Source organism: Rhinatrema bivittatum, chromosome 7, assembly GCF_901001135.1.
Source record: "Rhinatrema bivittatum chromosome 7, aRhiBiv1.1, whole genome shotgun sequence".
NCBI lineage: Eukaryota > Metazoa > Chordata > Amphibia > Gymnophiona > Rhinatrematidae > Rhinatrema > Rhinatrema bivittatum.
The window spans coordinates 72529414-72542618 of NC_042621.1; the positions used below are offsets into that span (position 1 = coordinate 72529414).

Sequence of the window (13205 nt, forward strand, 5' to 3'; positions counted from 1 at the left end):
GGAAAATTGCTCTTTTTAACCTCTGGCGTAGATGCACAACTGCATAACTTTTGAACGTCAAGGGGCCAGATGTACAAAGCATTTTTTCCCGTAGGCACGACATGAGAGAACCCTTTTTGTGCATCTGGCCCTTACCCCTTAATCTGTCTCGTCGTATGGAGGAAATGGTTATGTACGATGTTCTGGAATGTTGGAGGGAAATCCAGTTCTCTAAATTCATAGTTGCTGGCAGCAGAAAAGTGGGACTGGCGATAAGAAGCCAAGATAAATAAAGATGAATAAAGTGGCAGGAAAGCCAGAGATCTTGGTCAGACTGGATGGGCCGTCCTATTCTCTCTCTATAGATGTGTGTTTCTGTAAGCAAAAGATGCATGAGCGGAAGATAAGCGTGCAAGAGACTAGACCACGGAGCCATTCATTCCTGAGGAAGAGACCCCCCGCACAAGAAATGCTTAACTTCATTAACAGGATGCATTGGGCTGTATTTTATTCACTGTGGCCATAAATGGGAAATGCAGAGTTAGCTTCCCGCTGCTCATAGTGAAGGTCTGCTGAGTGATATAACTAAAAGAATATGGAAAATCGAGATGTATTGGGAACATTAGAAAATAGACTTTTTACTGCAAGTGAGATTTTTTTTTTCCTTTACTTTGCTGACAATGAAAGCCCAATGAAGACAAATGCTTTTGTTTTTTTCTACTGGGTCCCATAGCAAAGGAGGCAAGGTGACATGTTCAGGGCATACAGGAAGTTAGTGGCAGAATATAATCTTTTCACTCATGGTTTAATGCTCTTAGTAAACCACTTGTCCGCCATGGGTGACCTCAAAACCCCACTGAGATCTTGGAATTCCAGCGGTCATTCATTTCCAGTCCCAGCAGTACTACAAAAACAAAAAAAATCAAACTAGATTTCTTGTAATAATTTAACTTGCGCAGAAAATTCAAATTCCTCCAGTACTAGCATGATGTAATTAACGAAGCAACATATTACCAATAGGGATTCTGTTTTTAGGTCTTAACCGATGGACACTGATAAAACCCCTGAGCCGCAAAACAGTCTCTAATGGATATACCTTGGGAAAAACGCCACTGTGCCTGGTAGTCTCGCTCTCTGCTCCCCTTGTCTGCCTTCGAGCCTCTACTCTGGTTTTGGTTCTTCACTGTGCTGACATCTTTAGCAGCTGATGGGACTCCATTCTCCTCCTCTTCCTGTTGGCTGCACGGCACAGCGAGCCTCGCTGCAGGTGGTGAGAGGACAGTGTGAGCGAGAGTGGGGAGTTTGAGAGTGGCAGGGATGGGGTGAAGTGTGGAAGAGCTGTGTTCTGTAGAAGAAGAGAGTTAGGGCCATGGGGAGGGTCATGTGTTGGAGGCTAGGGGAACGTCAGTGCTAATGTGGGTTATTGGGAGAATGCGAGGTTTGGTTTGTTAAGGCAGTGCCTTTGAGTTATGAAAACTCAGCTGGAGAAAGTACCCAGCAATGGTACCTGTGCCCCAGAAACACTGAGAAACACTATGGGGTCGATCTTAAAAGCGTCGCTCATGCAAAGATGCCCACATAACGCGCGCATCTGGGTTGCCCGCGAGCAACGCGGATTTTAAAAGCTGCCATTTATGCGCATGTGTATATATATATATATATATATATATATATACCCGAGCACGCGCCGAAAGTAAAGGGGCGGGGCCAACACTTACTCGCGTAACTCTGGATTTTAAAACCGGAGGCCACAGTGCGGGTCGACTTGCTATCCGCGTAACTTTACTGCCGCTCCTGATGAGGAGCGAGTCTGTAGGGCTTGCGTTTTAGGGCTTACACGACAAGGCGAGGGGTCCAAGTCCGCTTGGGGGGGGGTGGGGGGCGTGAAGGATGAAGAACAACTAGAGGGTCTGGGAGACTTCAAGACTGATTGGGCAAACTGGTGGACTAGCTGGAAGAACTGGGAATGACCCCCTCGCATGAGCATGTTTTAAAATCTGCTAACATATGCACGTAAAAGCTGGCAGAGGCCTATGGAAGATACGTGATGTAGGTTTGCTCAAGTATCCCGTGAAAAGCGCGCAAGTGCGGGCATGATTTAAATTCCAATAACTCTCTGCGCATGTGCCGATATGCGTGCGTGAATGGGTGCACGTGTGCTCGTTCTAAAATGAGCCTGTATGGGGTGAATTTTCAAAACTTTATCTACACAAAGTTAGCATATTAAAGCTTAAGTAGCTTGTATTTGCATATTCGCTATTTTATAAACATCAAACTTACGTGCATACTTTCGTCTTGTGTGCACGTTTATGCTCTTATGTTCTTAAGGTGCAGTCTGGGGCATTCTGGGGCCAGGGACAGAAAGCATGCGCCCAAGTTGCTGTTTTATAAGAGGCTTGCGCGCATACATTTGGCAGCTTATCTGCATAACTTTACATCTGCTAATTGTCTTGCATAATTGATACCAAACTCGTCCGTTGTCTGCTATTGGTTGGTTGGGAGGTCTGGTTGAATTGGGGGAGAGTTCATGGTGAAGAACTAGGAGTGTATCGATGACTAGAGAAGGACTGGGTGTACTGGTGGAGGTTTCAGCAAACCGGTGGTTTCAGTTATGCACACATTTTAGAATATAACAACTTCAATGCATAAATAAGAGCAAGTCGCAGCTTTTTTTCACGTATGTTTTTAAAAAATAGGAAGGAAAAGTACGCGCTTTTAATGACCTGCAGATATTCACGTGCAAGGAATATCTGCAGTATGTTAGGAAGTAGACATACATGTATTTTATAATCTGTGTGTACCTGATATTTACAGGTTATAAAATACTATAGTAGATCTCCGCGTATTTGAAAATTATATTCCCTATTTTTTTGTATCCTCAGGAGAACCCTTATTTAGCTGGAAAACAATATCTAAATTTACAATGTATAAACACCTAAAAATAAGCCTCTTAATTATAAATATTTATGTTGTAACAGAATGAATTACTGTAAAGATGTTTTTGTTTTGTTTTACTACAGGACCCATCAGGAGATGTTTGCAGAGCAACAATTGGCGATGAGCATTTTCATCTAGAAGGTATTGTATCACTTCTACTAGTAATGTGTGTGTATATAGATTATTACAGCGGTTAATAAGAAAACAGGAGACGCTAGGTGAGCCCCGAAAGTAATTGTCTAGTCATAGTAGGCTGTTAGTGGATATTGGCAATGATTTGGCATATTGGAGGGTCACAGGTGTACTTTTTGTAATCTGCTGATACTCCGTGCCTGCCAATAGTAATCAGATACTAAATATTGTTGTCTTCCTTCTATGCATCTGATTGCTGAAAGATTTAAACTGATTCATTGGCTCACTGCCAGTTGTAGCTAAATACCTTGGGGGTCAATACTCAAAGCTATATAACTAGATAACTCACAGGTTTTTACATATCCCCTTTATTTATTTAGCTGAGATGTAGCCAGTTTTAAGCCATCATCCGGCTACGATTTAGCAAAATAAGAAAGGGGTGTGTTGGGGATATTCCAGGGCAGGGATGAATTAGCCAAATAACTTATCTGGCTCTGATATTCGGAGTTAGCCTGATAAATTATTCGGCTATCTCTAGACATGCCGGAGAGCAGGTCTAACGTTATCCAAAATATCGGTGCCACAATAGAAAAGGCCCATTCTCTCGTGTCTGCTAACTATGCAAAATGCCTAAAGGGGAACATCTATAAACCCTGTTTATGAGGAGTGCAATGTGTTAGTAAGATTGTAAATCTTGAGCATTGCATTGGTCCAGTGGAAGGGACTCCAGTGAAAGTAGTTTATGAACCAAAAGGGCAACTTTACATTTCATCCTCCACTGAACTGGTAAGTTACCTAACCGAAATTTAGCAGGGGTACAAAAGGACATTTTCAGATCTTGGGTTTTATTACCTGGCCAAATCCTTTGAATATTGGCTTTTAAAAGAACAAAATTAACTGAGTCAAATTAGAATGTGCACATTATGCTCAAACAAAGGCCATACACTTTGGCGGGTTCATCCTTACCAAATAGGTTTTTCTTCAGACTGGCAAAAGACCAAGAAAGAGAATTAGCAGATACAAGAAAACTCCTCTGTCAACAATGAGCTCATCAGCTATATTCACCCCCGATGACCTTCCTCTGTTTGATACTCATCCGTATTTGAGTCCCCATGTACAACTCATTTATTTCTAGCCATTTGATATTCCACTTGTTACCAGGGATGTCCTCGAGGCAGATTACAACAAAATTAGAAAAGACAATTCTTTTGAATTAACTGTTTGGTTAATATCAGTTCACAGTTAGCAAAGTTTTAAGAATCAGTGGTATATAACTAGCAGTCCTTACTCATGTTAGGTAAGAGGACTAGAGGTTTCAGCCAGGATGGCCTGGGTGAAAAGCCATACTCTAGGTTTTTATCCTTAAAGTAAGGTACCGGTAGTTGAGTTCAAGGTATAGGGCCAGTGATAACTTATTCCAAAATGTTGGGGTTTAGCAACTGAAGGCCCAAAGTCTAGTGCAGAAAGTTCAGGCAGAGGCCAGCAGTGAGGAGGAAGGAAGATCAATGAATAAAGGGACCTTGCTCGTACCTTCCCTCAAAACTGCACACCTCTCTTCTACCAGAGCCCGGGCCTTTTCAATTGCTGGCCCATCACGATGGAATGCCCTACCCATCAGTCTTCGCCTAGAACCCTGCACCTTCAAGTTCAAAAAGAAACTTAAAACCTGGCTGTTCACACAAGCCTACCCGGACTAACCCACCTCTACCTCCCCAGTCTCCTCCTCCTCCTTCCCTCATTTCCTCCCCTCTCCCACATGTCCTTGTACCCTGTCCTTAACTGACAACTTCACCAATACCTGGTTTGTCACTCTACACATTTATGCTGCACTTTATTTATCTTGTTTATAGTTCATCTTTATTTATCTTGTTTATAGTTCCTCTGCCTTTTCCATCTCTTTCTTTGTTTGATCCCCTCCCAGTTACTTTAGACCTTTGTCATAATGTAATTTCCACTCTGTCTGTTTCAAATGTAAACCGGCATGATGTCCATTCGAATGCCGGTATAGAAAAGTTCTTAAAAAAAAAAAAAAAAAAAATAAGGAAGGGGCTGCAGTAAAGCTCAGAGCTCTCTTATAAGACAGAAGAAGTTGGCCTAAGTATTCTGGAGCCCGTTTATTCATGCACTTGAAGATGAGAAAGTTTTATATTTTATTCTGCTTTGAACTGGGAGCCAGTGCAGTTTTTCATGAATGTCTTCCTTTAGCTTGATTGCATGCTTCTAGTATAGTCTCCTTGTGGCTATAGACACAGTCGAGGTGCAGGAAGCCACATGAAAAGCATCATAAACAGATCTTGTCAGATGTTGAATACCCTGGTCGGGATCTTTGAATAGGAGAGATTGGGCAAATATACATTTTGAAAGGGATCGGGGAGAGGACCGAGCCTTGTGGTACTCTGCACATGAGACCCCTTGGTGTGGAGGAAGTATTATCCTAAGCAACAGATTGCATCCAGTTAAAAGGGAATGATATAAACCATTTAAGGGGCAGTGCGATGAATCAGTAATCGGTGGTTGACCGTTTCAAGGGCAGTGGGAAGATCCAATAGGAAAAGGATCAGCGTGTTATTGGAGATTGGATTCAGTTCCATGGCCCTTCCTGAAGCCTGTTGGTGGCAGCGTAAGATGTCTTCCTCTCTAGGTAGTTGGAGGTAGACCACGTTTTACACTAGTTTGGACAAGAAAGGAAGGCTGAAGTCTGGCCGAAAATTTTCAGTTACTTTCCAGTCCAAACTGGGTTTCATCAGAATAGGTTTGTTAACTGCCCTTTTTGAGTGAGTGGGAAAGGGGGCCTTGAGGTAGCATTGCATTTATTATAGTTGTAAGCCAGGGGGGCTAAGTCATGCCTAAACGTACAGATAAACCTGGGGGGGCTCGCTGACTGGCTGATTTACTGGCGGATCCTCTCCATCTCTAGTAAGACTATTATCCTGACATCAGATAGTGGGATAATAGTCGGAAGAAGCTTTGGTCACGTTTTTTGGGGATGAGTGGGGACTGGGGGCGGGTGTGGTGGAGAAGGTGGGAAACAGGATCATATAGTAGGGTTCTGCATCCCAAATTAAAGGCTACCTTTTTTTGCATTAAGCTTTATTTGCTAAACTCTCTTAAAGCACTGTTTAGGATTTTTAGATCAGTCATGAAAAAGAAAGCAATACATAATGGACAAATGATAAACGTTAACGCATGCTGCACTTAGGTCTCCTGTATTGCCATCTCCATGTAACAGTGCAAATGAAAGTGTGTCAGTTGCCCCAAATATAATGATAATGAGCTCAGTTCTAAAACAGGGGATGTCTAATGCTTTAGCTGAATAAAAAATACATTAATTTGTTATCTCAGCACCACTGGATGGTTCTTGGCAATATTTTATTGGCGATAATAAAAGTAGATTTGAAATAAATAAATAAAAACTGAACTTCAGCTCACTTCCTCTATTGAAATCACCTGTACCTTATTGCATGAAATCAAACAATTTTTAATTTTTAAGTGGCCTTTAAAAAAAAATCGGTTGTAGTCAGCCAAAGTCCGCATCATCTGCAGGACAGAAACTCCGGGTCTTTTCTTCAGAGCCACGTGACAGTGAGCTTTTTACACCATCAGTCTGGTTCTTTTTAGTGCTCCGGCCCCATGTTGTGCCTGTTTCTTCTTTGTTTCTCACGTGCCTTTGGGTAACCGCCAGAAACCCCTGATTCTAGACTGCATTCCCATGCTGTACTAGTGCTTTCATTTTGATGTTTCACTTTTTAACCAAGAGAATTTCCGTGGTTTAGAGTCGGATGTCCTTCCTTCTGACAGACGAAGAGGAGGGGGTAGTGGGGGAGGGGAAGCTGGAATTGATTTTTTTCCCCCCAAACCGGGAAGCCTGTCTGCTAAGCTTTGGCTCTTTAACTTTCCACTTCAAACGCAAGTCATTTCTCCACAGATTTACAAGTAGGCATATCCTTGCATTCGCGCCTGTGGAAGTGCACATTGGTGGTCCATTTGGGCTGTGAAAAACGGGGCAAGTAGCCCCAAGTTTTCCCCCCCTGCACCAAATCCCTCCCATCCCCAAAGAAAAGCTTCTCCCTTGTGCTCCCATCACCCCAGCATAACACCCCTACCGCCTCACTCTCCCAACACAGGAAGCCAATAGCCCCCAAAACGTAGCCATCCCCTCCCCAGAGTTGCATGAGGTCCATACAGTAGGAGTAATGCCCACCCGATCCTGTCTCGCTGGTGCTGAAATTCGAAATGATGCTGGCCGGCCCAAGCCGCCCCTATGCCCTGCATGTGACAGGCCAAGACGAGCCGTGGTTCGGTAGTCACCATTTTGAATTTTGGCGCTGGTGGGGCAGAAGTGATGGCTTTTTGCTCCTGCACCATGGACTTCCTGTAGTTCTTGGGTTAACGGGGGGGGGGACCCCGGGCTGAATTTCTTTTGCAAGCCCAGTGCAGGTGGGGGCTCCCAGCTAGCTCTGTTGGATGGGCATTGGGGGTTATGCCAGGATGAGGGGTGCCATGAGTGGGAAAGCTTTTCTTTGGGGAGAGGGGTGAACGCTGAGCTATCTGACATTTTAACCATCTTGGGAGGGAGAGCCTTGCTAACATTGGCAGGTGTAGTTAACGTTGAAAGGCTTATTGCAGACTGTGAGATTTATTGTGATTTGAGTTAAGCCTTTTAATTAATGCCTGCAATTGCGTGCGATGTAGCTCATTAATATTTTGCTTGTGTTAAACCGGATTTGTGTGTTTGATATCAGTAATGTTATGAGTATTACCATTAATCTGTAATAATGCAGTTTTAACATGCTTTAAAAGCCACATATTGGAGGTGTGTACATGAACACTTCACTAGCGCGTCCCTAGTGCCTCTTTTTGGACAGGAGCGGTGGCTGTCAGCAGGTTTGACAGCCGACGCTCAATTTTGCCGACATCGGTTCTCAAACCCGCTGACAGCCACAGGCTCAGAAACCGGACGGCGGCAAAATTGAGTGTCCGGTTTTCAAGCTGCAGGCCAATTTCAAATTTTATTTTGTTTTACTTTTTTTTTAACTTTCGGGACCTCTGACTTAATATCGCCATGATATTGTCGGAGGGTGCACAGAAAAGCAGTTTTTACTGCTTTTCTGTGCTCTTTCCTGGTGCCCGAAGAATTTAATGCCTACCTTTGGGTAGGCGCTAATTTCTGAAAGTAAAATGTGCGGCTTGGCTGCACATTTTATTTTCTGTATCGTGCGGGAATGACTAATAGGGCCATCAACATGCATTTGCATGTTGCGGGTGCTATTAGGTTTCGGGGGGGTTGGACGCGCGTTTTCGATGCGCTATTACCCCTTACTGAATAAGGGGTAACGCTAGCGCGTCAAACACGCATCCAATCGCGGGTTAACAGTGCGCTCCGCCAGAGCGCACTGTACTGTATCGGCCTGTTAGAGGGGATTAACATCAAGAGAGGACAGTAATAGCTAAAACTGTATTTGAGATGTAATCCATGGGGTCTTGCAAGGGGACAGCAGCTGGGGGATTACACAATTTTGGTACCTGGACAAAGGACACTGTATGCATTGAAATTGTAACTTTACTTGAAGAAAGTATGTGCTGAGCTGTTGTTATCACACTTTGCCTTGTTTGGAACTGAAACCACAATGCTTTTGTGAACTGCAACATTAACTTAAGATGGCCACCATTTCCTTCTTGGGGCTGCCATTGGGAGTCAAGTGCCCAAAATCAGCCGAGAAGAATGTTGTATTGCATACGACCGTTTGTCAACGTGAAACATCAGCATTTGCCAACCAATCAACTTCAAAATCGTAGGATGCTATGTCGTCACAATCCCTACACAAATAACGTAGGTAATCTAAGAGTGTGATAAGCACAAGGACCAGCATGCGGTTCAGAGTGAGAGAGACGAGAGCCAAGCAGCTAGCTGTCGGAAAGGAAAAAGGCTTCATCTAAAGCTGGACCTTGAGTTTAGCATTGTGATCTCTTAACCAAGACTGCTCAGCGAACAGAAAAAAAACAATTGCAGCTATGCCAGTCCAAGTGGGCGGTACCATCAGGTGCCTTGTCCTAAGGGTAACATTCCCGTCACTTGAGTTGCCTGCAACAAGATATATATATAGTAAAATGACTTGAAAATCCAAATGCATATCGTATGAAAGGCTGCGTGTGGTTAGTCCTGGATGGCACATCACTATAAATAAGTTATGGATGCAGAGATTGTTATCTGTGACAGGGGTGGCTCCAGGTAATTTTGCAATGTGAGGCCTATCAAATTAAACTTTTCATAAGAGACGTCCATGTCACCTATCTCCTCCATCTGGTGGGGCAGCCGCTGTGCATCAATATTTCCCAATCAAGACCTCCATTTCTTTGGAAAGTGGAAATCTGCACAACAAAATTGAAGGTGAACCATCCAGGCCTAAAGATTTTACAGGGCCCGCTGCAGCAGGAGGTACCTTTCCACTCTTCCCTAGCCCATATGAGACCGCAGTTCTACTCAGGGAACCTGAGCACCAGTTGCCCTGTACCATTGGGGATGCTCCCTTGAAAGAAGCTGCATAAGCAGAAAAAAACTAAATTCAGGTCCAGACCTGAGCCTCATAGTGAGGGGAGGTTAACCTCAGCGCCACCTATAGGCAACAGCACTGCTGAATTGCATGGTGCAAGTGGAGAGCGCAGATCATCTTCACTGTCATCTATTCTGTGATCCCTTGGAAGGGGCTGAAGTCATCTGTGCTGGATCTACCAGCAAGAACTGGATAAAATCAAAGCTATGGTTCCAGTGATTTTTCTGGGAGCAGAGAGATGGGATTGAGTGGCGTCATAGAGACGGTTACATTTGGACACTATCTGTACAGAAATCCCTAATCCACATAAAGACACACCACTGTTGACTCCTATTCCTGAGACCTTTCAAGATTATATTGACTTTACAAATGAACCAGGATATGCACCATTCTTATCTGGTTTTAGCAAGGGAAGCTTGTGGAAGCAGAAGGCGGGAGGATTTTCACCCTTCAAAGGAAGGAGAAACTGCAGCTAGGATGGAAGAGTTTCACCAAGGACTGGAACGAGATGTCATCTCTCCCTGAAGTAGACCTCTCTACTGTACTGTTGCTAGAGTCTTGGAAAACCCAGCTAATTCTCCTGTAGACCGTACACTAACTTGTCTGTCACAAGCAGACTTGAAGCATAGTGATGGCGACTTTTTGGGGTCCCGTACCCAAAAGTGCTCCTGAACATCATGGACTGTATTGAAAGATGGAGAGATGAGCAGCTTTGTCAAGATACAGACTATCAGCTGGTGAAAGATCTCCCTTATGCCAACTATACTAAGACCCATTCTGTGTTCCAGAAGGTGTTGGAATTCCAAATGAAAGAGATGAAAACTGGACGTAACATCCATAAGCTCTCTATAATGTATGCATTGCCTATTGGAGGATGGCATCATTTGTTTGAACAAAAGCGGAATATAAAAATCGAAAATAAAATAAATAAATAAAAGATTATGTTGGATGTAACAACTGTGTGCATGTGTAGTCCAGCACATTATCTGGATATTAAGAATCTGATCCTACCTCTTTGAAGGGAGTCGACTGTGTTTGTTGCCAGTTGGTATAGAAACTGTTACATAGAATTGGACGAAGATGACACACGTGCTGAACCTTTAAAAAAAACCCAACTTTTATTGGTTGGAACATATGACTTTCCAATGACAGAGAAGAATCAGGCCTTTCGCCCAAAGATTTGGCCTGCTCCACAGGGACAACTTACTAATCCCCCTAATCTACCAAGACTTTATTATTTGCTGGTGCCAAGAGGGTCCTCTTTCACTGACAACCAGAAGCTCGGCTTTTAGTTAATTCAGGGCCAACTCACTGTGAAGTGGCCAGTTTGAAATGTTATACAGAGCCTGCTGTAACTGAGCCATTCAAAATAAACCAGACCTGTCCACACCTGAATAACCTTTACTCACAGGCAGCATCCTATTCCTGAGGCTCCCTGAAGAAGGAGCTGTGTCCTCCGAAACCCTGCAGCGTTGGAGGCCAGTCTTCAGGACCAGTCTTCAGGACCACCAAAGTCTGCCAGAGATAAGTGCACATAATAGTTTCAATAATTGTGCACCACTCAGAGGTACAACATTCTCAGCCCCAGTCAAGAGAATTCATGAACACAGTATAAGTGACCGATGATTAAATTTAGCCTCCGTGCCTTAAGGCTTCCTCTATAAGCTGAGCTTCGAAGGCTTTTTCCACAAGCCGTTTGCACAAAGAGACATCATATGATGGTCACTTTATACTTCTTTCTAAAGATGTGACAAGAGCCTTATTTTACCAGCAGAATATTAATTATAACTGAGCCATTGGCACTGATAATGTACCTGGGAGCTGGTTGTCGTCAGCATTGAAACATGCTAAAAAAATGAAACAAAAGTATCTCTCTCCATCGTCCACTAAACCCCCCTTAAGCAAAGGCCCTCTCGCTTCCCATGACTCCCTGATCCCCCTCCACCCCAGCCCTTACCTCATCGTGGGTCTGCCATTCAACATAATGGCGTTGGCCTCTGCTTGATTGGTGTCCATTTTAATAATGCAGGCCCGGAGCCAACTGTGAATTGCCCCTGCCCTGGCAGACCTGCAGACCCACAATGGTATAAGGGCTGGGTTTGGGGGAGGTGGAGGGTGGCTGGAGGATTCGGGACTTACATCCAAAGATTTTTTTTTTTTAATTTGGCTGTGGCAGCGAATATCCAAAACAACACGAACGAAAACAAACAGAATTTTGTTGGGGTTTCTTTTGTTCTGTTTTGAAACCTAATAGCACATCCCTTCCATGTAAATGAGTGCATCTTGGAAAGTGGGCATTCGCAAACACATCAGCTCACATTGCACCCCTAGACTTGGACATTTCTCAAAGGCACTGAAATACCTTCAGCATCGGCATACGGATGCGCGCAACTCCTTGCTAAATGGAAAAATGAAGGTCAAGCCACAATGTGATTATGGCCATGCAACAGCAGATATAGTGAAGTGTTGTAATCTGTAGTCCTTTAATGGTGGAAAATCAAAACTATACAGAGTGGCTGGCAGACGCACACACACACACACACACACACACACACACACACACACTACTCTTGTGGTGTCTGTTGGCAGCTGGTGAGTGTGCATGCACTCCCCACCAGCCACTAACCAGGAAATTGGAGGTCTGAGTTGTCGCCCTTCCTCCTGCCCACAGAACCTGCTCTAACCAAGGGCCCCGAGGAACACCCTCACTGATTTCCCATCATTCAGCCATTACCCCATCATGGTTCTGCAGCAGGGGGTTCCACGGGGGCTGGCGCCATCCTCCATCACTCCTGCCTGTGCTCCAGCTTTGTAATTCCTTTCCTCCACCCACCAAACCCCACTTAAACAAAAGCTGCACCAGCATCCCTGGACCTCTTCCCATTCCAGCCTCACCCCATCTCGGGTCCAGGTCTTCGCAGCACCAGGAACTATCCCCAGTTGCTCCTGCCCAGCTTTTTCGGCATTACAAAATGGCCACTGGTCAGTCCAAGGTCAGTAGCATTGTGTTGCGCGGCAGTAATATACCGTATTCTAAAATGGCACCATCCTTGGGTTGACTGGCTGCCATTTTAGATGCAGGAACAGCCAAGCAGGAGCGACTGGTGATCATTCCTGGCTCCAGAAGTCCCATGTTGCTGCGATGGTGGGGTGGGGGAGGCAGGGGTGAGAGGAGGTTGCAGTGGGTGCTTATTTTGAACAGGGAAAAGGCATATTTTTTCAGGGGGGGGATTATGGTTTGGGGGTGTTTTGCCCTTTCTGTTATTTCAGCTAATGGGAGGAGGGTCAACATCTGCTGGGATCAAGGTGGGGAGAGGGGAAGGAAGTGTTGGGCTAGGGCTGTGGATGGTGGAAGGGGAGTGCTGGCTTCAGACTGGGATAGAGAGTTAATAGGGGCCTTCAGAGAATTTCAACAGATTTCAGCTAGGGTGTGTGGGGGGGTGTGTGTGTGGGTGTAAATATAGTTGGCAGTCTCTCTATATAAAGCCTTTGAAGTAGAGGAGATAAAATGAACCCTCAAGCAGCCGAGAAAGAAACTGGCTTTAAGTTCTGTGTTTGTTTAAAGTTTGATCAAATCCTTTAGCCTTAACAGACTTAACTGGCCAA

At 44.5% G+C, this 13205-nt stretch overlaps 1 protein-coding gene across 2 annotated transcripts in view; it reads left to right on the forward strand.

The window, feature by feature from the left end:
* NKD1 (NKD inhibitor of WNT signaling pathway 1) overlaps positions 1-13205 on the forward strand; it is a 241334-nt gene that overhangs the window by 134830 nt on the left and 93299 nt on the right. For both annotated transcript variants that reach the window (XM_029608520.1, XM_029608521.1), the window contains exon 4: positions 3000-3057. In XM_029608520.1, coding sequence (XP_029464380.1) covers positions 3000-3057 — 58 coding nt within the window. The remainder of the gene's footprint in view (positions 1-2999; positions 3058-13205) is intronic.